The sequence below is a fragment of the Leptinotarsa decemlineata genome, unplaced genomic scaffold (assembly GCF_025532065.1).
Source record: "Leptinotarsa decemlineata unplaced genomic scaffold, Ldec_3_MD MMD2_tig00000505_RagTag_RagTag, whole genome shotgun sequence".
In the NCBI taxonomy this organism is placed as follows: Eukaryota; Metazoa; Arthropoda; class Insecta; order Coleoptera; family Chrysomelidae; genus Leptinotarsa; species Leptinotarsa decemlineata.
This window is the reverse complement of record NW_027412549.1, coordinates 479,057-504,355: the sequence shown is the minus strand read 5'-3', so window position 1 is coordinate 504,355 and position 25,299 is coordinate 479,057. Positions and strand designations below refer to the sequence as shown.

At 34.7% G+C, this 25,299-nt stretch overlaps 1 protein-coding gene across 4 annotated transcripts in view; it reads left to right on the top strand.

Annotated features, from left to right (window-relative positions):
* Nucleotides 1–25,299, top strand: part of LOC111504318 (bicaudal D-related protein homolog) — a 126,657-nt gene that overhangs the window by 98,714 nt on the left and 2,644 nt on the right. For 3 of the 4 annotated variants that reach the window (XM_074173729.1, XM_074173730.1, XM_074173728.1), the window contains exons 3-7: nucleotides 17,293–17,589; nucleotides 18,669–18,918; nucleotides 21,383–21,557; nucleotides 23,443–23,611; nucleotides 24,788–25,045. In XM_074173729.1, coding sequence (XP_074029830.1) covers nucleotides 17,293–17,589; nucleotides 18,669–18,918; nucleotides 21,383–21,557; nucleotides 23,443–23,611; nucleotides 24,788–25,045 — 1,149 coding nt within the window. The remainder of the gene's footprint in view (nucleotides 1–17,292; nucleotides 17,590–18,668; nucleotides 18,919–21,382; nucleotides 21,558–23,442; nucleotides 23,612–24,787; nucleotides 25,046–25,299) is intronic. The other variant, XM_074173731.1, reaches the window with a different exon arrangement.

Genomic DNA, 25,299 nt, shown 5'->3' with positions numbered 1-25,299 from the left:
AAGAAAATTAATATATTATATTAGTAATCAATCCCTCGGCTTTCATTTCTTCGAAAGTTGGGAAATTTTGCTGGTGGGGTTGGGAAAATTTGGATTCCCTCCCCCCCTGATTTTTCTTTTCGCTACGGCCCTGCATCTGTGCAAATCTCGAACGGACAACTGTGGCAAGAATAATAAATGTGGTTGCACATCAGAAATGTATAACACATGCATACTACATATACATAAAAAGTATATTAATAAGAAACACCCCATTGAGTTACAATTCCTTTTGTGAAAAAAAAATCCTTTTTGAGGCAGGTGTTCTCAAAGACTGACCTGCTTCAGATATATTCATAAGTCGCCAAACGATAAAAATAAACTCAAACTGAAACGGAACGAACGTGTCAAGGGTACCATCTGGTATTCTTTCCTGTATTTCATTTTGCACGATATAGGGTTATTCTCATTCTCTGTGAACTCCGGCAAGGGAGTAAGACGCTCTTTCTGTGGCTTCAGGTTCATTTGAAGATTACACACTATATCAAATGAAACACATTCATTTTAATTATTTACTTTTCTCGTGCGGTTGTCAATGTTAAAGTTTTTAATTAATTCGTATTGAAAATTATCCATTTTTTCTCAAAATTACTTACATATATCTAGAACCATAGTTTCCTCATATTAAGAAAAACTGTCGGGTACAACAACAGAGACTTCCGAACTTTGACAATTGATAACGGCCATTTTTTTGAAGCTACATCTGTCAATTTAGTTGTCATTTATTCGGTCTGTTTTACCAAATCATCATGAACGGATATAACATTCAACAACACGTGCAAATAATAATTGTTTTATCAAAATGGGTATTCTATTCGAACAACGTACCGCGCGCTTCGCCCATTTCACGGTCGCCATAATAGTCCTACCGAGAGTACTATTCGCAATATGGTGGATAAATTCGAGTTCACTGGTTCAGTAAACGTTCAACTAACACGTTCACTGTATGTGGACCAAATGCAAGATCTGCCGAAAACATCGCCGCTGTATGTGATAGTGTGCAGAATAATCCAAGGCAGTCGATTTCGCGTCGCTTATAAAAAGTCGGCCTTTGGCAGACCACAACTTGGTGAATTCTGCGTCGTTACTCGGGCCTGCACCCGTACAAAATTCAACTGACCCAGGAACTGAGGGAAAAGAATCATAGACAACGATGTGTGTTCGCTGAATGGGCTCTGAAGCAGTTGGAAACCGGTCCTAATTTTCATCAAAAAATCATCTTCAGCGATGAGGCCAATTTCTGTATGAATGGGTACGTGAACAATGTTGTCGAATTTGGGACGGCACCAATCCACAAGAGATCCAAGAGCGTCCAATGCATCCCGAAAAAGTCATTGTTTGGTGCATATTTTGGGGTGGTGGTATCTATCCATATTTCTTTGAGAAAGACGTTGGCCAGGCCAAAACTGTCAACGGTGACCACTTTAAGTCGATGATTACCAACTTCTTTTCTATATTCGATATTCCGCAAGAGCGATTTGAGGGCATGGTCATCTCACGTATAGGTGATGTGAACTGGCCACCGAGATCGTGCAGACTTCACCTCGTTATACTTTTTCTTGTGTGGGTATTCTCAAGTCGCAGGTGTATGCGAATAAGCCACAAACCACAAAGGTCCTCAAAACCAACATAACCCAGATCATCGGTCAAATTCAGCCTGATTCAGCTACGAATAAAAAAAAATCGATATCTCACTCACACTTTATTTGATTTGAATTTAAAGATAGAAAGCGCTTAATAAAAGATCCTATAGAAGCTTAACTTTGCAACGAACCACTGTTGATACTCTCGTATATGACCCCTCTGGACCTGTACGTTAAGGAGGTTGCGTTAATGACCATGTTACGATTGCGCACGGCTAGTGTAAACCTCGAAGTAGGAATGGGTCAATTGAGACTGATCCTATGGCGAGAAGCGCTTACTGCGAAACCTCTGCTGCAGGCAATCAGTGATGCAATTGAACCCAGGTTTGTGTTTAATAAACCATACAAAATACAAATGAAACAACACTGGGTCAAATGCCACAAATGCAATACACATATATACAGACGGCTCAAAAACCAAAGAAGGCTCAGGATGTGCAGTATACTCCAGATCACTAAGCCTAAGGATTAAGTGAGGAATGGGAAAAATACCAGAGTAGTCCAAACAAAATCGCCACAAAAGAAAGAACCAAAAACATAACAATCTGCACTGATAGCAGACAAGCCCTATTAGCCTTGAACAGACAACGTGTTACCTCAGGGCTGATACTAGAGTGCCAAAACCTTGATAGATAATAACATTATTCTGAGGTGGGTTAAAGGGCACGACAGGGTTAAAGATAATCGCATTGCCGACTCTTCAGCCAAGGAAGCGGCTGGACTAAGAATTTTAGGAGCCGGTGGCTTATGACTTCGACAATTGCGGAACTAGCCAAACGTCACACCCATGCCCAAACCCTAAAGATATGGGATGAAATCAAAGGATGCAATCTTGCCAGGATCACCTTGGGAAGCTGGCGCGGAAGAAATATCTGGCGATGACCAGAAAAAATCTACGCTCAACCGTAGGATTTCTGACTGGCCACTGTCAACTAAGGAAACACCTCCACAAGGTGTTAGTGGGCACACCTCTAAGCAGTATGTGTGCCCACTTGCTCATTCAAGTTGTGAAGCCAAGCTTCGACAGCGACCACCAAATAAGAAATCGCTTTCTGTCTTTCTCTACAGCCAGGCAACTAGCTGAAACCAAACAACAAAAATAAAGCATTCGAGATCGTAAACCTGCCATTCGTTTCATCATTGGTGCTAGGCTGAACCACGAATTTCAATTCAATTTGTCATCTAACTATCCGTGAATAACCCCGTATATCAAACCGGAAACCACCGAATTGTATTACATGTGTTGAAGTTACGTTAGTTACGAGTTAAGCACATCTTAAAATACTCGAACATACTCTTATGGAAGGTTTGGTCCGTTAAGTCGTTTAAATATATACGTTTCGGTGGTTGGTTTGGTTATGGATCGGCATCTATCTAGCATAAAGCTCACTTTTGTTCAACTGCTTTGACAGGTGCAACAAGGGTCATGCCCTGATAACTTTTTTATTGATGTTAAGAAAAGGAAATTTCTCTTGCGAAGTTTGTTTATGCTCATTTATTCACGAACGGTCATGAATAAACAGTTTATCTGTTTCAGGTAATTTGAATATACGAGTAACAAGTTTTGAAACGATGCTTATTGTAGCATCAGGCATATTTTCTCCGAAATAATGATCTTGATTGCAAAATTTCTTTATTGTATCAACTTCTGAACTAATATTATAAAGAAACATAGAATATTTATTCAAGTACCTACTTGTGAACACGTTCAAGATTGATTCAATGAAAAATTCCTAATACAAATGAATTCCACGACATTGTTACATCTGTTATACAAAAATAAAGCCAAGCTCCGTTTAATTAGGCTATAAAAAGATTTGACTTTGTTTGTAATAGACAAACTCTAAAACAAAACTGCTAAAATGTAACCAAGATATTAAAAATTTGATGCCTTGGGTTGGATACGTTTTTGATGAAATTGCAACTATGAATTGCACCCATGAACGTTAGTTTAGGAATAAACGTAATTTCGTTCAAGAGCTAATTATAGGTCATGTACTAGTTATTTATATGAATAAATAAATTAAAAACCCTGTGATAATCGTCTTTCATCATGTAACAAATCTATGATCTTGAGAATTTGATAAGATCTCAGTAAATTAATAAAATCTATGATAATACTAAAAAAAAAACGTTTTATATTATATTTTTCACCATTCTGAGAATAGCAAATTATTGATTCTCTTCTGTTTAAAGTTTTTTTCAAATAATGTCCATGTCCAAGTTTTTCTGTTTTCAATATTGTTTTTTCGTATTTCCTCATTAACTGATTCATGACATTCAATTTCGTTTTATTGTACTCGTATTTGGTTTTGTTCTAACACTGTTAACAAGAATGATTATAATTGGAACAGATTCATCTCGCGGTCTGATTGTAGCATTAATGTTTGTTTTAATAAAATACGTAATTGGCAATAACCGTTCTATATGAAAATTAGGTCTTTCACTTCGTATTCTTCCACAGTTGATTGCACATGTATTCAGATTAACAGGTGTGTTTATGTAATACTCATTTAAGCTTATTTTGGGTCGATTAATGTACTTTTACTTTCGTCGAGCCAAATTGTTCGACTGATATAATTGCTAAAATCAATATCATCACTAAATATGATAAAACTGTAACTGACCGCTGACTGTTTATGTGTTTGTTTATGCGATTATCCGCGCTAATATAAAAAACGGTTCAACCGATTTTGGTGCGCTTTTCACTATACTATAATTACAAAATAGTAGGCAAACATACTCTGAAGTTGCTGGATTCCATCCAGAAAAGAGCCATCCGCCTGATTGGAGACGCAAACATCACGTGCAACCTTGATAGCCTAGAGAACATCGAGGAAAGGTTGAAATTTTTTCTCTCGTCTATAGATACTTTCACGGGAAGTGTTCAAGTGACTTTTTAGTCTAATCAACAAGTTCAAAAACATGAAAAATAGAGATAAATGTCCTAAAAATATGAGCGATAGCTCATTCGATTCGGAATCACTTCAAGAAAAATGTTTTTGAAGGATTTTGCTGCAGGGAAAAAATTGCAATTGTTATTAACAAAATAAGATTTAAAAAATTGATATTTAGTTTCTCGTTAATAACTCAAAAAATATTAATATTCAAGCAATTTTGAAAAAAGCTCGTTAAAGAGGAGGAAATTTCCGATAAAAAAGTTCCGACTCCCGAAACTCGTATCTCCATTATTTATAATTTTAATTTGACGTTGAAAATAAGGTTCCGCGCTGCTGTTACGGCATGCGCGCGCTGCCGCTAAAGATAGTTTATCAAAAGAAATAATTTTTCATAACATAAAATGTCATTTTAAAAATTTGAAAAAAATCTAGTATCTTCTTAACACTTGAATGAATCGAGTCCCGTAGAAAAAAAAGTTTTATCACCATTTTCCAGAAAGTTATTCAATTGTTAACTAACAACAATTTTCCCAATCTCCGTTGGCATAAATGATGGGATAAAAGGTATAAATAATTGGCCTATACATTATAAACTTCGTGGAGCCCTTTTGATATACAGGGTGTCCCTGGACTTCCTCTTTTCCTCTCGGGAATGTATAGATGGGGTCAAAATATCACCAGTACTTCATATAACTTTTTTTCCTAAAAGTCTTCATAACCAAGTTACGGGCCCTCGAAGTTACAAAATGAAAAATGTTTTCTTTGATAACTTTTCAAGTGAATATTCAAAATCATCCAAATTTTGGTAATTGACTAAACAAATGAATTCCGTCGATGAGCTTTCATGCAGGAGTCAGTTGTTTTGCTACAAAGTCAGGAACGGACTACCCCCGATGGTCCACACCCCAAAACTTTGAAATGACAGATATTTTTCAATATTTTTCAACAAAATAAGGTTACTTGGACAATTTTATGAATAAAAGTACTCGTGTGGAAATTCGATCAGAGCAACGAGTCTTGATAAAAATGTAGTTCTACTCGACGACATCAAACCCGCTCGTCCACCATTATTTGAAATGAATAATTATCAAAGCAGAAATAATAATGATAACGTTAATTCAACAACATTTATAACAGGAATAATACAAAGTATGCTAAAATGAAGTCGTAAACAAAAAGTACAGTACCTATATGGAAGTTTAAGTCACAATTGTGATAGCAGATATTTTTTCAAAAGAAATATCAAGTTCTGTAGATTCGTGGTGTTTTTAAACTAACAAGCTACTCTACTATGAAATATCGAATTCATTCTATATTTTGTATGTACATAATACGTGTGGAATAATCACGTTTCGTGTTGATCAGTTATCTGAATCTCATGAAACTCAACATTCGAATGTTTCAAATTCTTCTTCACAGCTAAACTGTTGAGGAGTTTCACTGATAATTATAATTTTATGGGAGAAATTCTTTAACACGAATCTGAATTTAGCTGAAAAAACGCACATCGGAAAAAATATTTAGTATACTAATAAAAAGCAAACGAATGAACTACAAAAAACGGCTGCACATGATCAGGTGAAAAATATCCAGGGAATAATTATGTTCCATTTCTTTCACAGATGTTGACAAAAAACCTTTTAGAAAGTTTTGATAAAAAATGAGAAACTGGAATGCGATTTTGTTTTGTTGAGTGGTGCGTTGTCATATGACTATCATTGTATTGTCAATATTCTATAGGATATTTTGAATTTTTTTGATATGGCCGAACAGTTTACATTCAATGAATATGCAGATATGCATGTATTTTATGGACGAGCATTTTGTAATGTTGCAGAAGCTCGTCGTCTGTATTTCGAGCATTTTCCCAATCGAACGGTACCGTCAAGAGAAACATTCAAGCGTGTCGATCGCAGCTTGAGGGAGACAGGTATGTAATAATTGATAATTAATTTGAGCACGTTGTTTTATTTCGATATTATTGTAGGTACAGTTTTGCCAAAACGAGGTGGTGAGGGCGCTCCTAGGACTGTACGTACCGTTGTATTGGAGGAAAATATTTTGGAAGCCATCGCTGATGATCCTTCAATGAGCATCAGAAATCTATCAGAACAGTTCCATACATCCAAGTCCACTATTCATAGAATAATTAGGGAACAACTGCTCCACCCATTTCACATCCAGAAGGTACATGCCATGACACCTCAAGATTTTCCAGCACGACTGGAATATGCCAATTGGTTCATGGATAGGCAAAGAGAGGATATGAATTTTATTAATTGAGTTTTTTATTCACTGATGAAGCAGGTTTCAGTAGAGATGGAGTTATCAACTCTCATAATCTCCATATATGGGCCGAAGAAAATCCCCATGGGATATTGCAAACCAAACACCAACGGAAATTCAACGTGAATGTTTGGGCTGGTATCGTAGGAAACCATCTTATAGGACCATTCGTTCTACAGGACCGATTGAATGGAGAACGTTATTTGGAGTTCATTCAGAACGATTTGAATGGACTTTTGGAACATGTTCAATTGCAAACCCGAAGAGATATGTGGTTTATGCATGATTTCGCTCCTCCTCATTTTAGTTTGATTGTGCGTGACCATCTGAACCATATTTTCCACAATAGATGGATTGGTGGAGGTGGGCCATATTCATGGCCATCGCGGTCTCCGGATTTAAATCCATTGGATTTCTTTCTGTGGGGGCATCTAAAAAGCCTTGTTTACGCTACACCTATTCACACAAGAGATGCATTGTTGAATAGAATAACATTACATTGTGAAGCCATACGAAACGACCCTGGAATGCTATTTCAAGTACAGAGAGGGTGTCTTCGCAGACTAAGAAAATGTATAGAGAGAGAAGGTGGTCATATCGAGCAGTTTCTGTAGCGGATTTTTCATTTCTGTTTGCTCTTGAGTTTCGTTAGTTAAACGTGTTTGCATTATAAAAATTCGTTATGAACATTTTACCTATCATTTCCATTTTCCTTAAAAACTAATATTTTCGAATAATGGTAGACATCTCAGGATAAATGTTGTTGAATTAACGTTATCATTATTATTTCTGCTTTGATAATTATTCATTTCAAATAATGGTGGACGAGCGGGTTTGATGTCGTCGAGTGAAACTACATTTTTATCAAGACTCGTTGCTCCGATCGACTTTCCACACGAGTACTTTTATTCATAAAATTGTCCAAGTAACCTTAATTTGTTGAAAAATATTGAAAAATATCTGTCATTTCAAAGTTTTGGGGTGTGGACCATCGGGGGTAGTCCGTTCCTGACTTTGTAGCAAAACAACTGACTCCTGCATGAAAGCTCATCGAAGGAATTCATTTGTTTAGTCAATTACCAAAATTTGGATGATTTTGAATATTCACTTGAAAAGTTATCAAAGAAAAACATTTTTCATTTTGTAACTTCGAAGGCCCGTTACTTGGTAACGAAGACTTTTAGGAAAAAAAGTTATATGAAGTACTGGTGATATTTTGACCCCATCTATACATTCCCGAGAGGAAAAGAGGAAGTCCAGGGACACCCTGTATATATACTTTCATACGATCCTGCGATAAAAGTTCATAACAATTTATTGATTTGTTAATTATGATTTTTTATAACTATTGCAAAATGAAATATCTAAAAATTGTTTATGTCTGTTGTTGCTATGTCTGTTGTTGCTATGTCTGTTTTCACATTAAACAATGGCAGTTATTAACATAGGATATGAATTTTTTACGTAATTTGTTTATTAAATTGTTTTAAACAAATAGAGAAATTCAATATTTTAGAAAATTTTTTTTGCTATTTTGTTGTCTAGAAATACCTAATTATGATTAAAAAAAATTCTTAATTTTAATTTTTAATTGTTTAAAATCGATTTTTTTATATTTCAATTGTTTAAATAATTAATTGAGAAATAATGTTGCTTTTAAAAATCATAATTTACACTTTTAAATAGTTTATGCAAGAAAAAAATGTTTTATTCATAATTTAATTGTTTATTAGTTCAACAATTTGTTATAAAAAATATTGACCAACGTTATATTTTTTTCTGAAGCAGAAAAAATTTATAGAAACAGCTATATATAAAGAAGTGCCATATTTTTTTTTATTTATTATACTTTCTAATATCAATCATTTATTGAAATCTATACATACATAAAAGAGGAAACAAGGCAACGCTTTGTTGTAAAAAATACTATAAAAATATTGTTCTGGTTGAAACTATTTTACCAATATTTACAGTTCGTAAAATGATATTGTTATGAACCAAAGATAGGGAATACAAAAACGTTTTACTTGAAATGAAAGGGGTATATTTTCAGGAGAGACTATTTTTTTGTGAAAGGTTTTAGCTTTCTAATTTTCCGCTTGAAGCTATTCTCGCAAGCGGCGCATAACTTCAAGATAATGAAAATAATACTCCTTATAGACCGTACGACCATATGACAAGAACTCCTGATGCGCTACGCCACTTGGCATGCTTTTTTTGGTCTTAGCTTTCCTGCTCTGTTGTTGGGACAATTGGACTTTGGTTTCGATGTCATAACCATAACCTCACTTGATTAAACGATATAAATCAAGATTGCGAGAGCACAAACATAATGTAAAGTTGGAAAAAAAAAACATTTCAAGTCTAAAATAAACCAGTCAGATAACAAAACTGGAGAGACTTGGAAGATTATAGATAAAGAATTAGGAAGAAGCACAAACAAATCGCAAAAAACAATAACTCTTAAACATGATGATGGGTCGACAATTGACTCAGAGGAAGTAACTGAACTATTTGCTGAATATTTCTCAAATGCAGCTGAAAATTCCATATCTAATCACTTCGGGCAAAACTTGTCTTAACCCTGTACCGTTAGTGAAAATATGACCATTATTGAACTGTTCCAATCCTATCCGGTAACGGAATATGAGATAACAAATGCCCTATCAAAAATTAAAAACAAAAAAACGGCAGGCTTTGATGAACTATCAATTGTAACAATTAAGAAAATAATACTTTCTATTATCGTACCTTTAACGTACTTAATGAATCAATCTCTTATTCAAGGATACTTTATATATTGTATATAAAAAAGAAATCCAACAGAAAGGGACAACTATAGGCAAATATCTTTGCTTTGTTCGATATCAAAATTATTTGAAAAAGTTGTACCACTAAGGTTATGGATCATTTGGAATCAAATAGGCTGCTATGTATATCTCAGTTTGGTTTCAGGAAAAATAAATCTATAGAGACAGCTTCCTATCAGCTTCTGAATTATATTCACACAGAGATTGATAAATAAAATGTGGTCTCACTAATTTTTGACTTATCAAAACCGTTTGATACAGTGTGTGCGGACTTTCACATCAAAAAACTGTCAATGCTGTGGTTTCCACGAAATATAACAAATTTGATACAATCCTATATGACTAACAGAGAAATGGTTGTAATCTGCAATGGATCGACATCTGAGTCAAAGACGGCCACATGGCTCTATTCTAGGACCTCTACTGTTTCTTCTCGATGTCAATGATCCTCCTCAACATATAATGGGAGACTACGTCACAATGTTTGCTGATGATAAAACGATAACTATAGCAAGCAATAATGCTAACAAACTCATCAGCAAATCTGAACACATTATTGATCAGTTCAGTACCTGGTGCCAAAGAAATAAGCTTATTCTAATTACTTCTAAATCGATCAGTGTTAACTTCCACTTCAGAAGAAATGTTCTAATTGGTCTAATTGGTCGAATATTATGGCTTGGGACAGAGCAAGGGATTTTTCCAGAGTCTTTATAGCACAGAGACACATAATAAGGCTAATCTTCAATATGGACTTCCGGAAAGCTGCCGGTCCGTTTTTATAGACAAAAAAATATTGACAGCTCCCTCCGTCTTCATTCTTAAATGTATTTTATTTGTTAGGCAAAACCTTAATTATATAAGACTGCTTCAGAAAACAGTCATAATACAAGAAATGGTGATATTCTAGAAATCCCACGGCGTCTCATGACAAGCAAATCACCTCAGTATAATGCCATTACGTGCTTTAATAAGCTGCCAAATATAGTTGAAAAATCACAAGTGACAAATTATTTCATGATTTCGTTAAAACTATGCTTTTAGAAAGATGATATTACAGTTACCAAGATTTTTTAATTGACAGTCTCACAAACAATCAAATTCACAGTGGACATAATTTAATTTATATTAAATTATGTGAATGGTATAAAATGTTCACTTAATTTGTGGGCATATATGCTTATTTGTATATAGAGGTGAATCTTTGTTCAATCAGTCAGTTGTTACTAGCTTGTAGTACAACTGACTTACCTTATATGCCCAAGTGTATGGAAAATGGCGAATAAACATTATTATTATTATTATTATACCCATGACGGTATTCAACAATTTCACAGCGATGCTCAGGCGGCGGTTTTTTTGTTCAAAATTCAGGAATTTTGGAAGGAACTTCGCTGCTACACGCTTCATGTCCAAAATTTAAAAAAATACATGGCATGAGCCAACCGATATGCCGACATACTCAGCAACTTCTCTAATATTAATTCGACTATTCTTCATAACAATTTTCGTCATTTTCTCAACATTTTCATCTGTTGTTGATGTGCGTCGTCATTCACATCTTCTCGGCCTTGTGTAAAAATCTAGTACAACACTTAAAAATCTTTTTGAGTAAAATCACCGTATGCCACTGTCAACATTTCAAGTATTTTTGAGCACTCAATTTCATTTTTACACAAAATTTTATGCAAATTTTTGATCAATTTTGTTCGATATCAAAAACTTTTATGCCTCCTACCAACAAAGTAGCATGCTAAATAGCTGAAACTGTGAACATATGTTCGAGACGAGTATACCAACATAAAAAATAAAAAAACAACTAATCGTCGAGGTTTGCTTTTGCACTGCATTAATTTTATTCAATATAGCTTTGATCAGGAACACGGTATAATGGGACAGATGTATGTACTCGTAGTTTTCTGATTGTATCATAAATAGTTATGTTACAATTGTGTATATACTCGTATAATAACTAATTGGTAATAACCGCTTTATATGAATATCTTAAGGCCGATGTACTTCCACTGTTGATTGCACATGTATTCAGATTAATAGGTAACAGTTATGTAATACTTATATGCAATTATTCTCGTCTCGTTCATATACTTTTACTACAGAGTAAAATCTTTTACTTTTCACGGAAACTGGAAAAAAATTCTAAAGCGTAGTGTGTGACTGTTATAGTCGACTGAACTGATTGTAATTTAGGACGGTAGGCGGTTGGTTTGGCGTGAGTGGTTTGTTCCACTCATTCAGTCGACCGTCAGGTGAAACGGTGGTTCGAGCCGAGAGGCCGGACGATCGATTTTCACTGCCTATCTTCCAACCCATGCTAAGGGTCGCATGTTACAAAGTAAGTCCTCGTTAATCCTTTGCTCGCACAAGTTTCTACTTCTAAGGGTTGTCGTTTGTAGGGAGGCGACATCTGGTTAACGAAAACACAGATTTTCAAACAGATATAGATACAATAAAGAAATATCGAGTTCTGATGAACCGGAGTGAAATTACTTGAGGTGCTTATTTAAATAAATGTTACCTGAACTTAAATATTTGTTTCTTCAACGATTTATCATGTATTCCACCATATTATATTCTGATAAAGACCTCATGATCAAAAAGATTTGGATATCGCAATGTTTATAATTTTCATCGTTAAACTTCCAAATGAATGAAATGTTATGATTATTGTCCTGTTCAAGGAGATAGCAATCATGAAATTTGTAACAATTATTATTAATTTAGTTACTTCATCATCAATTGTAAAAAGAAGCTTTCTATTCGCAATTTTGCTCCAGTTTTTTATATAACTCATTATATCACGTAAGAATTGTATCCTTGCACCACATATATTTAGTTTTACTTTCGGTTAAGGATCGTTTTTTTTATTATTCATAGTGTTCACTTTTTAAAGAGACGTATAATTATTTGAAGGTGGTTGACAATGTTTCATAGTGAATTTCATTAGTTCCGACTTCCATTGTCTAATATGATAAGATAATCTGAAATCCCTGGAATCCCTGGAATAAAACTGAATATTAAAATGAATACCTAGCTGAAAATAACAATTATATCAGTTTAAAAAATGAAATTGAACAATTAAAAACAAATAAAAATTAAAAGATTTCAAGTTAAGTTACTTCATGACGTTTCGATTGTTAGTATTCACAATTGTCTTCGGACGATGACTGGACTATTCCAAAAATTTTTCACCAAAATTAGGTCCAGTAAAAATTAGTGAGAGTATCGAAATCTTTGAGGCTGACTTTATCAAGTACTTCGGCATAACGATTAACAAACAGTTGGAATGGGATCATCAAATCAATTATTTGCTGAAAAAATAAACAATATGAAATATTAGGCTGCGGCGGAGTGAGTTGAACCTATTGACTAAACTTGAAGTTATTCAAAAAATACTTTCTAAAAGTAATCTATAATAAAAAATATGATTTTTCAAGTGAACATCTTTTCAAACTTAGTATAAAAAGGAAATATGTCAATTACATTTTTATAACCTTTTTCTTTATATGTATAAAAATAAATTAGGCGTTCAAAATAATAATCATGAGTATGATACAAGAAATAAATTAACATAATCTTTAAAAAATAGAGCGAAGAAAATGATATCTCAAAAAAATTACATGTATATAATTTCTTATATATTTGACTAGTACTTTGTTGCTGTATCGCTGATGTTCCAATGTTTTGACAGAATCAGAATCAACGAACTTAGGTGTGCGCAGCGTTATAGAACAGTGCATTCAAAAAAATTGTTCTACAGCGCCATCTAGTGGCGAGTTACAGAAAAATGTCTAGCTTAAAAACCTTCTCTATGAAAAATTACTCATACAAGTCAAGTTTCATCACGATCGGTTGAGCGATGTAGAAGTTTATCACTTACCAACCAACCAACCAACCAACAAACATCCATTTTTATATAATAGATAAGCTGCGTCATTATGTAAAAATTCCAAGTCTTTTTTTTTTCATATAAAAATAAAGTTGAAGAATGGATAATAAGGACTTCACGAATTTTTTTCCATGATATAATGAATTTCAATAAATCATGATATAAATTTTATCAACTAGATTCCTAAATAATTTTATTTAATTCATATATTGATATTTAACAATTTTTTTTCACATATTTTCATATAATTTGTATATGAATATATATGATGAGATTGTATTTATGAAGTTGTATATCTTTTTTTATGACTTACCTTGGTACAAGTTTCACTTCTCAATTAAGGAGCTCAACCCAATTGAAGTACCAACATCTTCCGCCTACTTTCAAATTTGACACTCATTATATCAGCAATTCGCTTCTCACTGCACACTGAATTTTCAAAACACTTCTGTGATACTTATCTCCAACAAAATGGAATCGTGTCTCTAAGTGCTTGGATTTCTTAAGTACGTTTTTTGGCACTGTCCATAAAAAGTGTTGAAATATCATTTAAATTCGTTATTTCACCTCAATAAGCGTTTATCCAAATGAGTTATTTAATGACTGTATTGGAAGCTACGGCCTCAGTTGTGGACATAATTCTTTTTGTGGCTGCATCAACTAACAGATGCACCCAAATATTTGCATACGGATCCTACTCGTAGTTCGTCACCCGGCATCACTTTTATAGTTTCTGATTCACTATTTATTTTATGATGAAGTCCAAAATTAACATAGCTTCCAAAATATCGAAAAATTCGTTCGACATTTCTCCAATCTGTCACTATCGCATTATTGAACATGAACTTGGCGAACACGGCTTGACAATGTCAAGTTGGCACTCCAATTCTCATAGTTATTTACATTTGGGGATAAACTGATATTGGGTGAAAACTGTTTTTATGTTATGATCTATAAATTAGAGATCTAGTCAAAATACGATCGGCAAATTTCGATTCTTGTTTCATCTATCAATATGTGTACAAATTTGGTTCAATTTCATTTCAGACGTCGAGAGTTTTTGGCAAAACAAAAGCGAATCGGTGAATATGTAGTTTAAAATCGCAATGGTTCAAAGTCCGGCTATGTTCTGGTCATTTCAGTGATCATTGCTTGCTAATTCATCGACTTGGAAAAGTTATGCTTCAAAACTACTGAAAGTTGACTTCAAAATGTGTCAGTAAACTATCTTGATGAAATCATTTCCGACTGAACAGTACACATTATTCATTTCATTTACAATCCAGGAAGTATTTACTAAAAATATCTCATTGAATACTGTTTAATTTCTAAAGTGAATCCGTTCATTCATATCTTTGTCATTAAGTTTTTGATTTTAATGCAACTTATACATATATTTTCTCTGTTTCAAACACGCTCATTTTTTTAACACGCTTCTATTAGCTTCACCTGTATGTATGTATGTGTATTTGTAACTTTAGAATTATCGACATTACTGCTTGATCTATTCGCAGGCAGATGGTGCTGTACGTAACCTCTTTGATATAATTCGAACTCACTTTACATGTATTCCTTCATTTGAATAAATATAGTTCAAAAAAACTAAAAAAACTCGCTTTTAAAAAATATCGAACTGAAAAGTTAAAAGTAATTTTTAAAAAATAAGCTTAAAACAATAACGAACGAAAAATACTAGTATTATTGTGAAAAATGCGACGGGCGCTTGATATACAAAAAATATAGCACAAAGCGCCCACGCTTTTTTCACAATAATACCTACTAGTATTTTTCGTTCGTTACTATTTTAAACTTATTTGAAAAAAAAATATTTTCAACTTTTCAGTTCGATGTTCTTCAAAAGCGTGTTTTTTAGTTTTATAAACTATATTTATTGCTAATTAAGTTCGTGACAGATTATATTGATTATGATAAATAATAACTTCATAAGAGAATAATTATAATTTTTCCAACAAACTCTTCATCGAATTGCTTACGTGTCAATAAAAAACTGTTCGTACTTATTAACAAAATGAAAAATCGAATATAACTGAATAATTCCGTGAAATAAATAAAAATCGATCGAATAGGCCTAGCCACTTCACTATAGCAGCTGGTACAATAAAGATAATGAAACAAGAGGAAAAAGGAAACTGTGGATATTTTGGTATCGTATATCACAGAGGGTGCAGCCCATGAATGAGTGTGTGTGAAATTTTATTTGAATACATTCTGATCCACTTCCAACTTCCTCTGTTTTAGGTAACCGGAAGAGACAGAACGTGTCTCATATATACTACGTACGTGCGTGACCGTACATTCTAGTTTTACTAGCATAATGACAATATGAAAGTATCCTCTAATATTATTTTTATCCTGAAAATGAAAATAGTAAAAATTTATCTAGTTATTCAAATTTATGGAGCGTTATAGAGTTTAATTATGAACCACATTCATTATAAAAATGTTTCATCTAATGTCCTGTACTAATATAATAGGCAAAAATTGCAAAGCCGATCTGCAGTTGTTCTTTTCTATTAATTAGAAATCATGTTATTACTTTACGGTACAGATCATAATTTTGAGGGAGACACGGTGACACTTTGACTACCTATGTGGCATAATGTCATGTTCAAAATTTGTAATTTGTAATATATATAAAATCGAGAAAGGTTAATGCAGTCAAGCTGCTGGAAAATAATTCCATGAAAATCAAAAGATAAATGAATAAGTACCATTCTGATCATTCCCATGTTGGGCATCGTCAGTACCGGGCAGGCGGTCCTCGATTGAAGACAAAATGTGAAAAACCAAGAAAAGTACCTAAAAGAAATAACTGCGTAAACGCAAGCGGTTGATTGGACAAACCACCAACACTGACATGAAAACTTGGCAAGTTGACTTGGGTGTCATACCAATAGGTGGTTCCACTTATGTCTCGCTTGCGTTTATGCAGTTATTTCTATTAGGTACTTTTCTTGGTTTTTTCACATTTTGTCTTCAATCGAGGACCGAATGCCCGCTACTGACGATGCCCAATAGGCTGAAACAGTTGTCTACCGGTGGCTCGTAAATTGAAGTCAATATGTGAATGATCAGAATGGTACTTATTCATTTATCTTTATATATATATATATATATATATATATAAAGATATATATATATATATATATATATATATATATATATATATATATATATATAAAACAATATTTTCAATTTTTTTTTTCAAACTTTACGTCATAGGCATATTATGTCTAAAATTATGGAATTAGATCAGTTTTCATCACCGTAGTCAGTAAAAAATAAATGAATATCAAAATTTACCAATAAGGGTTATTATGATATTATGAAAGGTTTACAAAATCGCGACACGTGTTTTGCTATACAATAACTACCTCAAGCAGTTTTGTAAACTTTAGATAGTGAAAATTTTACAGTAGTCAGTGTTTTCATAAACATAAAGGTGATTTCTTTGGATCCAAATGACTTCAATAGATGAATAAAGAAAGATTCCTATGTGAGTATAATATTGTTAAATCTATGATATAAATAGTTTAATTATGAAAAGTACACAGAGTGGCATTTTACAGAATCATTATGATGAAGACACTACTACTCATTGAAGTTTATCCAGCATCAAACGCTTGGTGTCAAATTCACGACTGAAGTCTTATATACATAATTCATGTTGATTTTTTCTATTTCAGGCAGTTGAACAGGACCGCCATCTGCTGCGACGCAAACTCAATTCGAAAGAATCCGAACTCGACTCCCGAATAATCGAGCTGCAAAACGACATCGTCGAGCTCACTTCGAAACTCGCCGCCAAAGATAACCTCGTGAAGCAATGGGAGAGGGAAAAAAGCGGCCTCGTAACAGAACTAAGTGCTCAGAACGCCAGACTCACATCGCAGCTCAAGGAGGCGGCTCAGAAAGAACAGCAGCTCCTGAGAGAGGTGGAGGGGTACAGGGAGCAGCTGACATTGGGGAAAAGTAGCTTACAGGTGAGGTGTTGTGCTAGGTTAGTTTGAAGTTCTTTAGCACAGAGTTACAGTACGCAATGCCGAAAAATATAATATAGTCCCCTTTTTTCATTTCACCGTGTATATTCGAATTGGCTTGTCTGTTATTTTGTAAAGAAAAGGAAAAAATGAGAATATTAATGCAATGAAAATGTAAAAAGTAATTGAAACAGTAAGGATGATATGCCAAATGTATTATAACAATAGATTAATTAATGTTATAATAATATGAACTTTGGTTATCCGGGTTGGGTAGCCGTGGTCCAATAGAGAGATTAACTCCGAACGTTTCGCGCATAACTACGATGGGCATCTTCAGCGGTGGTTGGCGGCAATTCGTAGCTATCTCCTCTTTGGTAAACTCTTTAATGAGGCCCTATCCCCCCATGCCCCCTCTCGGGTTGAATGCCCTGGGTTGGAATCTCGTCCATCCACCCCCGCTCCTCGGGAGCGGTCCTCAACTTACTGATGGGCACTTCAGCAAGATTGGCATCTGACCTTCTTTGGTTGAAAGTCAGCCTCTAGGTGCTTTTACTTTTTGATCTGTTGAATTGTTTATCATGACTTTCCTAACTGAATTATTGCATAGGGTCCCCAAAAACTAACCGAAGACGAATGTCTTTTTAGTCGCGAGCAAGTGTTGGTTCTCAGTGAATTGAGTGAATCTGAAAGCGTGTCATTGATATTTATAGATAGAGTGGTGGGGAGGACTCTCCTGATTGGCTCTGGCATTGTCGTATTTGATCGGGCATCGGCAGAGAGCTGGATACCATGTTCCGGTGTTTACACCGGAACAACTTTGACATACTACGTAGAGTCTCATTAACGAGTCTACTAACGAGAAGGTCGCATTGCTGACAACTACCACTGAAAATGCCCTTTGTAGTTATGTGCGAAACGTTCGGAGTTAATATCTACATTGGACCACGGCTACCCAGTCCGAATAACAAGAGTTTGAATTTCACTTCCGGCCGTAAAAGTTTAAAACTTCATTATAAAAATAGATAATGGATTCAAAAATGTCCTTTCGATTTCTAATATAATTCAACGACTCCGTACAGCAACACATGAACAGCGTAGACGGCCTCAGAGACGAACTGGACCTGGCGACCGAAAAAAATAAAGAACTCGAAAGGCGGCTTCACATGGCTTCCGCGGAGCGCGACAACATCGCATCGGCGTTGGAGGAGGCATCAGACAGGATACTGCTGTTGGAGAGGCACACTAGGGAGCAAGACATGCGCTATCAGCAGAGCCTGAAGGAATACAGCCTGCCGCAGGAGAAACTGTCCATCGAGGAACGGTTGAGCGGTAAGTGTTTATGTGTTCTTGAGTGGGGTGGGATGTTGGAGGAAAGGTCCGCGACACGGATATTCAAATTTTATATTCACATTTTTTGTTATTGTCAAAACAAGATAAATTGTCACCTTAAACTTAAATAACATCAACTCGTAGCTCAAAATGTTCACTGAACGCTGAATGAGAGAGGAACAAGACACAGATCAAGATTTTTTGAACTCAAGGGTTATCTTTCTCAAGCCCAATTGAAAAACCGACTAATTTCTTTGGTGGAAAATTGCCCAAAATAGATAAAAACTTACATCTAGTTTTTTTATTTTTTTCCAGAAGGGCATTACCAATAACGCACAATTACCTACAGAACAGATTGAAATTAGTGGAAAAATAACACGTTAACATTTTCGGAAATAAACAATTTTTCAGACACGAACAAGCAATCAAACTATGTGTCCAGGAACGCCTGTTTTTTTCTAATGGGAGGTTCAATATTTGAGTAATATATCATGTTATTGGAAAATAAAAAATTGTCAAAATACAACCAAAAGAGGCAGGAACTCGAGAGATCATTGTTCATGTGTTTTCTGTTGAAATGAAATATATGGTACTTGAATTGTCAATACCTGAACACTTTTTTTGTTTCTCAATCTGATTGTTTGTGTAGTGTTAATCTTTTATTCGGATATTTCTCTGATTCCAAAATTCGTATTTCATCAAAATTCATTTGATTTTTTTTTGTTCATTTGCATGTTTGGCAAGTGTAGAATGCCTGTGTTTTTCTTTAAATTATTTTTTGATGTCATATTTATGTTCTTTCAATCGATACATAAAACATAGTTTGCCGTGTCCTATATATACTGTTAATTTTGTGGAAATTGATTTGCCGAATTATTTCCTTTGTAAGAGACACTTAATTTCATTTGAGAAAAAGCTCGAAAGTTGTTTTCTTATATAAAAGATTTTAAAACTTTTTTTTGAGTTGAAATGTATGTTCTGTCTGGTGTTTGGTTGTCATTTGATTTTTAAATATTGATATAGTCAATTTTTAGATATTAGAAAGTATCACCTTTACTTTCACAATTAATTGCAGGTACTTGTTTTCTCATGATTCATAATCTATGTTCGTTATCAAACCTGCATTGAAAAGCTACCTCAGAAGTGTAGTGCTGAATATTGAGCGTATCAACACTGATTATTTTATTGGGAACAAAATTTTCAGAATTTCAGCAAGTTACAATAATAATAATAGGTAATAAAAAATATGTTTCCTTGTTGGTTGTCACGGCGTTCAATGAACATTACTATATTTTCTCTCGTAGGAATCAGTTAGTAGATAAACTCGTTGATTGAATTTCATCAATATATTGATGGAATTAGGTTGTGACAAAACATGACACAGGTATTTTTAGAATGATGTAGGAATGTAGATGGTGTGATGCAAGAGTCTTTCTCTTTAGGGAAGCTATCTCAGGGTTGACAGAACACGAAAAAAGGGTTCAACAATACATATTTTTAGCCAACAGAAGTCTTAACTTCGATTTATAAAGCTTTCTGCCTTCCTGCACATTTCATTGTAGACAACTATAACTAAACTAGAGCGCAAAAGTATATAATATCAGAAATATAGATATCTAATCTTCAAAAATTTCAGAAACTATGGTCATCTTTGATGACAATTTGAGTTTTCTGTTTGCTCAGATGCAGATGAATACCACTTATGAGATTTGTGGCATCACACTATGCTATCGAATCAGTGGGGGATGCTTTTGTGTTCTGGTTTGCCCTCGTTATATTTCCCTGAAAATGAACAAACTGACATATACTGTATGCATACAAAACATTGACAAAATGTATGTTTCATTTTCTTCATCTTTCATCTGCATGTCGATTTAAGATAACATATCATTAACACCACCAATCATACAAAATCTTCATTTGAAAAACAGACTCTAACACATATGTAGGAAAACACGGGAAGATCTCCCCTTACCAAGACGTCATCTATGGGAATGACAAAATACTTATGAATATCAATGATGAAAGAGGCTCCTAAAGGCAGTCCGTTCCAAAACCAAGATTCTACATCGACCGCTGAACGAGATTCCTCATCATTCTCTGCAGCTTTCACTGCAAAGCAAATAGTTGAAACCAGAGCCCAAAAACAAAACATTCGCGATCCAGTACAAGATAGAGATTTTTGTCCTGCTATAGATTTCATGAGTGGTGCTAGGCTTGCAGTGAAAGTGCAGATGAAGGCAGAAGACGAATCTCGTTCGGCGGTAGAAGCTTGGCTTTGCAACGCCTTTGGGAGCCTCAGTTATTATTGATATTCTTGGTTTGTCTTCTGTTTCCCTAAGGGAAGACCTATGGTATGTCAAAATAGCCAAAGTCTAGTATTGGATCATCTTTGCTCTGATCTCAACTAACAATATATGTCGTACTAACCCCAACAACTAACTGTGTGTATTGGTCTGACCAGCCGGTGAACATCGATCTCTCTTATCAGAAATGGACATCTCAGAGCCGACGTTATCTCAAGAATGTATGTCGGTATACCGCCAACTGAGGTCACTAGTTGCGCAGCTCAAATCTCACTCCGACGACGACAGTGGACTGCATTCAGATTGTTCCACCAGCTCCATGGATGATTCCAGGTAACTACTCTACTTCACTATTATTAACAAAGTACTTTTTGTCACAAATAGAAATCGTTGTGCGAACCATAGAGACATCCTTCTCTCATCTGTCTGCATGTTGGACTGTCGCACATTCCGATTATAGGATTTGTATTTTCATTACGTACCGTCACACTGGTGCTAGGAATCGTACGTTGAAATGTAAAACCGTGTTAATCCGCAATTCGCACTACTTTTTACTTCTGAGGGTTGTCGTTCATAAAGGGGCGACAGCAGGGGTCTCCTTTGCACTTTCCTGCATTTAATATTGACAACTTCCATCTCCTTGTGGAAATCCATGTAAATTTTGTAACCTAGTCATTCCTTCTTGTCCAAATCTTGATTTTTTTATGGAACTTCTGAAATTTCTGTGAACCACAAATTTCCATAATTGGAGGCCTGACTATGTGTATACAAGTTTACTACAACAGAACCCAAGTTATTTTCAAAAATGGAGCTATGCCCAAACAAAGGAGAACGTCTATTTACATATAGATAAAACTTGAAGTCAATGGAAATTCGAAACTTCAACGTTCAACAAAAAAAACTTGTTTGAAAGTGGTTGACATTGTTTTGTGAATGTTGCAAATCAGACTTCCATTGTCTAAACAGATTTATAATCTATGAACATCAAATACAATTTGTGATGAACTGTTTGGAACCTTTGTCGAAGTAATTAATATTACTAGAGTTCTATCCCAACACCAAACCGTTATTTTTAACACTTCGACACGTGTTTCAATTACCAAGTAATCATTTTCAAGAAGAAGATTAAACTTCCTCAACGCAAACCGCAAACGGGAAAGTAGTTTTCATTTGTTGTGTATCGCCACACTTGCTTGGCTGAACGATTTGAAGCAGGTTCTGTGTTATATTTGGACCTAATTTCTTCTGATCTACGACAATCCGCTGAAGTAAGGAAGGGAGAGCACTGGTTATTATGGCTTCTCTTCCCTGCGGGGCTCTTGTTGTGTTCTAGCCAAAGTCTATTCCAACAGTTTAGCTTTGCAATGCCATCAGTAAACATTCTGCGGAAGATTTCTCCTGATGTGGCCTAGTATCTTGTAAAGATTTTTCTTTGTGTTACAGAGCCTGAATTCCTGATCAATCGGGACCGATTCCTCTCTTGGTTGATACAGATGTTTTTCCCACTTTTTGTGGGTCTTCTTCACCTTTATGTTTCAAAACAGCAAAAAATTATGGACTTCCTTCTCTATTGTAAATGGTGTGGTCTCCATGGTCCATAGTATAAAAATGTCGTCAGCGTATTTTCACCAGACTTGGAGCTTCTTAAATAGCCAGCCTTTGAACCACTCCACGTATATTTGTTGAAAAATCTGTTTTTCCGTTAACCAGCTGTCGCTCCCATCCTATAATTCTCAGAAGTTGAGCTAAGGATTATCGAGGTCTTACCTTTTAACGTGCGATTTCTAGCACGGCATATGTTGCATATAACTAGTGACAGTCCCTCGTATTGCGCGAATAATTTTTTTGGCATTTATAATTTATCTTGATTATTTTATTTACTGTTTGTTGCTTGTATATATTGGACATTAAACGTATTTGTTAAATAGTTTATTCAAGTCACAGTAATTCATTTGCTCTACAATTCAAATCATCTGAATATTTTGGTCCGGTAATTTTCGAAAACTTTGCACATTTTATTTCATTTGTTTTTCCTATGTGTTTTGTGAACAGTATTTAAATACATCAAAACGGTTTGTTGGTAGAAAAGTTAAAATGAAGTGTCTGTCGAGTTATAATTTCTTGTCAATAATGACCTATATCTGATTAGTTGGATGAAACAAACAAAAGCAGAGTACAATAATGGATTATTTTTCTTATGATGGCTTCTTTTCCTTAGATTTTCACCGGGATTGCTCAGCGAAGTAGCTCAGGAACTAGTCGGATTGGTATTGGACACAGACGTAGTTAGACTTCTAGAACGGCTAGAACAAGCAAGAAGAGAAATTCAAGAGAGAGATGAAGAACTGGCTAGAAGAGCGGATAGAATAATGGAGCTGAATAGTAAAGTAAGTATTTTATCCAAGCTACTTGTCTCTAGAAACAAGAAGCATTATGAGGTGATATTCCATCATTCACAGAAATTCTCTTAAAAATATTTCCTACCTTTCTATCCTTCACCACGTTATCAAATGATTTTTGACATTTCCCTGTCCATTTGAATATGGTATTTTTGTCAATAAGTTATATAAGAATTTCAATTTTCTTAGCAAATTTTGTACAGAGTTTGAATAGTTTGACAAACCCAGAAAAGCTCCAACTTTTGTTTCATTCTTGAAATTGGAATTCAACTCAAAATAGTTTTTTCAATTTCTGACATTGTTTTTGTACAATGGTTTTTCATGACATTTCGAATATAAATAGATGGTCAGTTTCTCAAGTACAACAAAGAGTATTTCAGAAAATGAAATTGGTGAAAATATAAAACTTAAACTACTCCTTTATTTATTTGATAAAGTGAATCTGTTTAGACCAACTAAAATAGTTGAACCTCTGCAACAATTGAATTTATCAGGAGGATATTTTAATGTACTTGTATATTTTACCTATATTCGAGATATCATGGAAAACAATAATTTTACAAAAACAAAGTCAGACAAGTGTGCTGTCGCCAGTAAAGTGAAATATTAGATTTGTGTGAACGTACTTTGAGAAAACAGGAGAGCCATGAACACAGACGATCTGTCGAACCATGAAGTTTAATTAGTAAACTCTCAGGGCAGACATGGCCAATACAGATCAATTAGCGTAACAAACAAATGAATGTTTGCCAGGTTCTGAAAATAACGTCGATATTAATTGAAATCATCTAAATATTTCTCTCTCAAATTTGTGAATTGAATTATGAAGGCCTCAGTATAAACAATTTGTTTGTAGGATTGTACAGTGATGCTAACCAAGTTAACATCATCAGGAGATGACCGAGACTGATAACAAGAATACTGTCTCTCGACGCACGTTTCACTAACCAAGTTAGTCTAGCGAAAAGTCATAATCATCTCCTGATGATGCTAACTTGGTTATCGAAAAGTACATCGATTGACAGTGTTCTTGTGTGAGAAAAGTGTTTTCAATAGAGGCATGGCATATTAATTGGAATTCTTCAAAATTCCCATTTTTGTCTCACCTGGAAACTTTCCAAATGTAAATAACTTTTACATCAATATTTTTTTCTTATTTCACAGGCATCTGTTTGCGAAGTGGAACTAGCTTCGGCAATGGAGGAGCGAGACAGGGCTCGGCACGATGCCTGTGATACGTCTTTGGCACAGGACGACATCGTCGCCAAGGCCCGTGAGGACAGAGATGCGGCAGTTCAAAGGCGAACGAAAGCCGAGGTAGAGCTAGCCAAAACAAGGGTGGAACTCATGCAGGCCAACAGTCAACTATTGGAATCCATCCAACAGAAAGTGGAACTGAGTCAGCAACTAGAGCAGTGGCAGGTAAATACACTTAGGATTTGAAAGAGATATGCATTTAATTTCTTCCTAATTGCCTGAGAAGAGGGTCAAAACTTTGAACTCATAATAACTGTACAGGTTCCTTCCTTCCTGAACTATTTTCAAAAGTATATACTTTTGTGAACCTTAAGAGCAAAGGATATCAGAGTGCTAGAGTGTCATACATTTTGAACATAACCTACAAAAATGTTTGTCAACAGTGAACATGTGCAAAATTAGCCTGAGTATATGACATA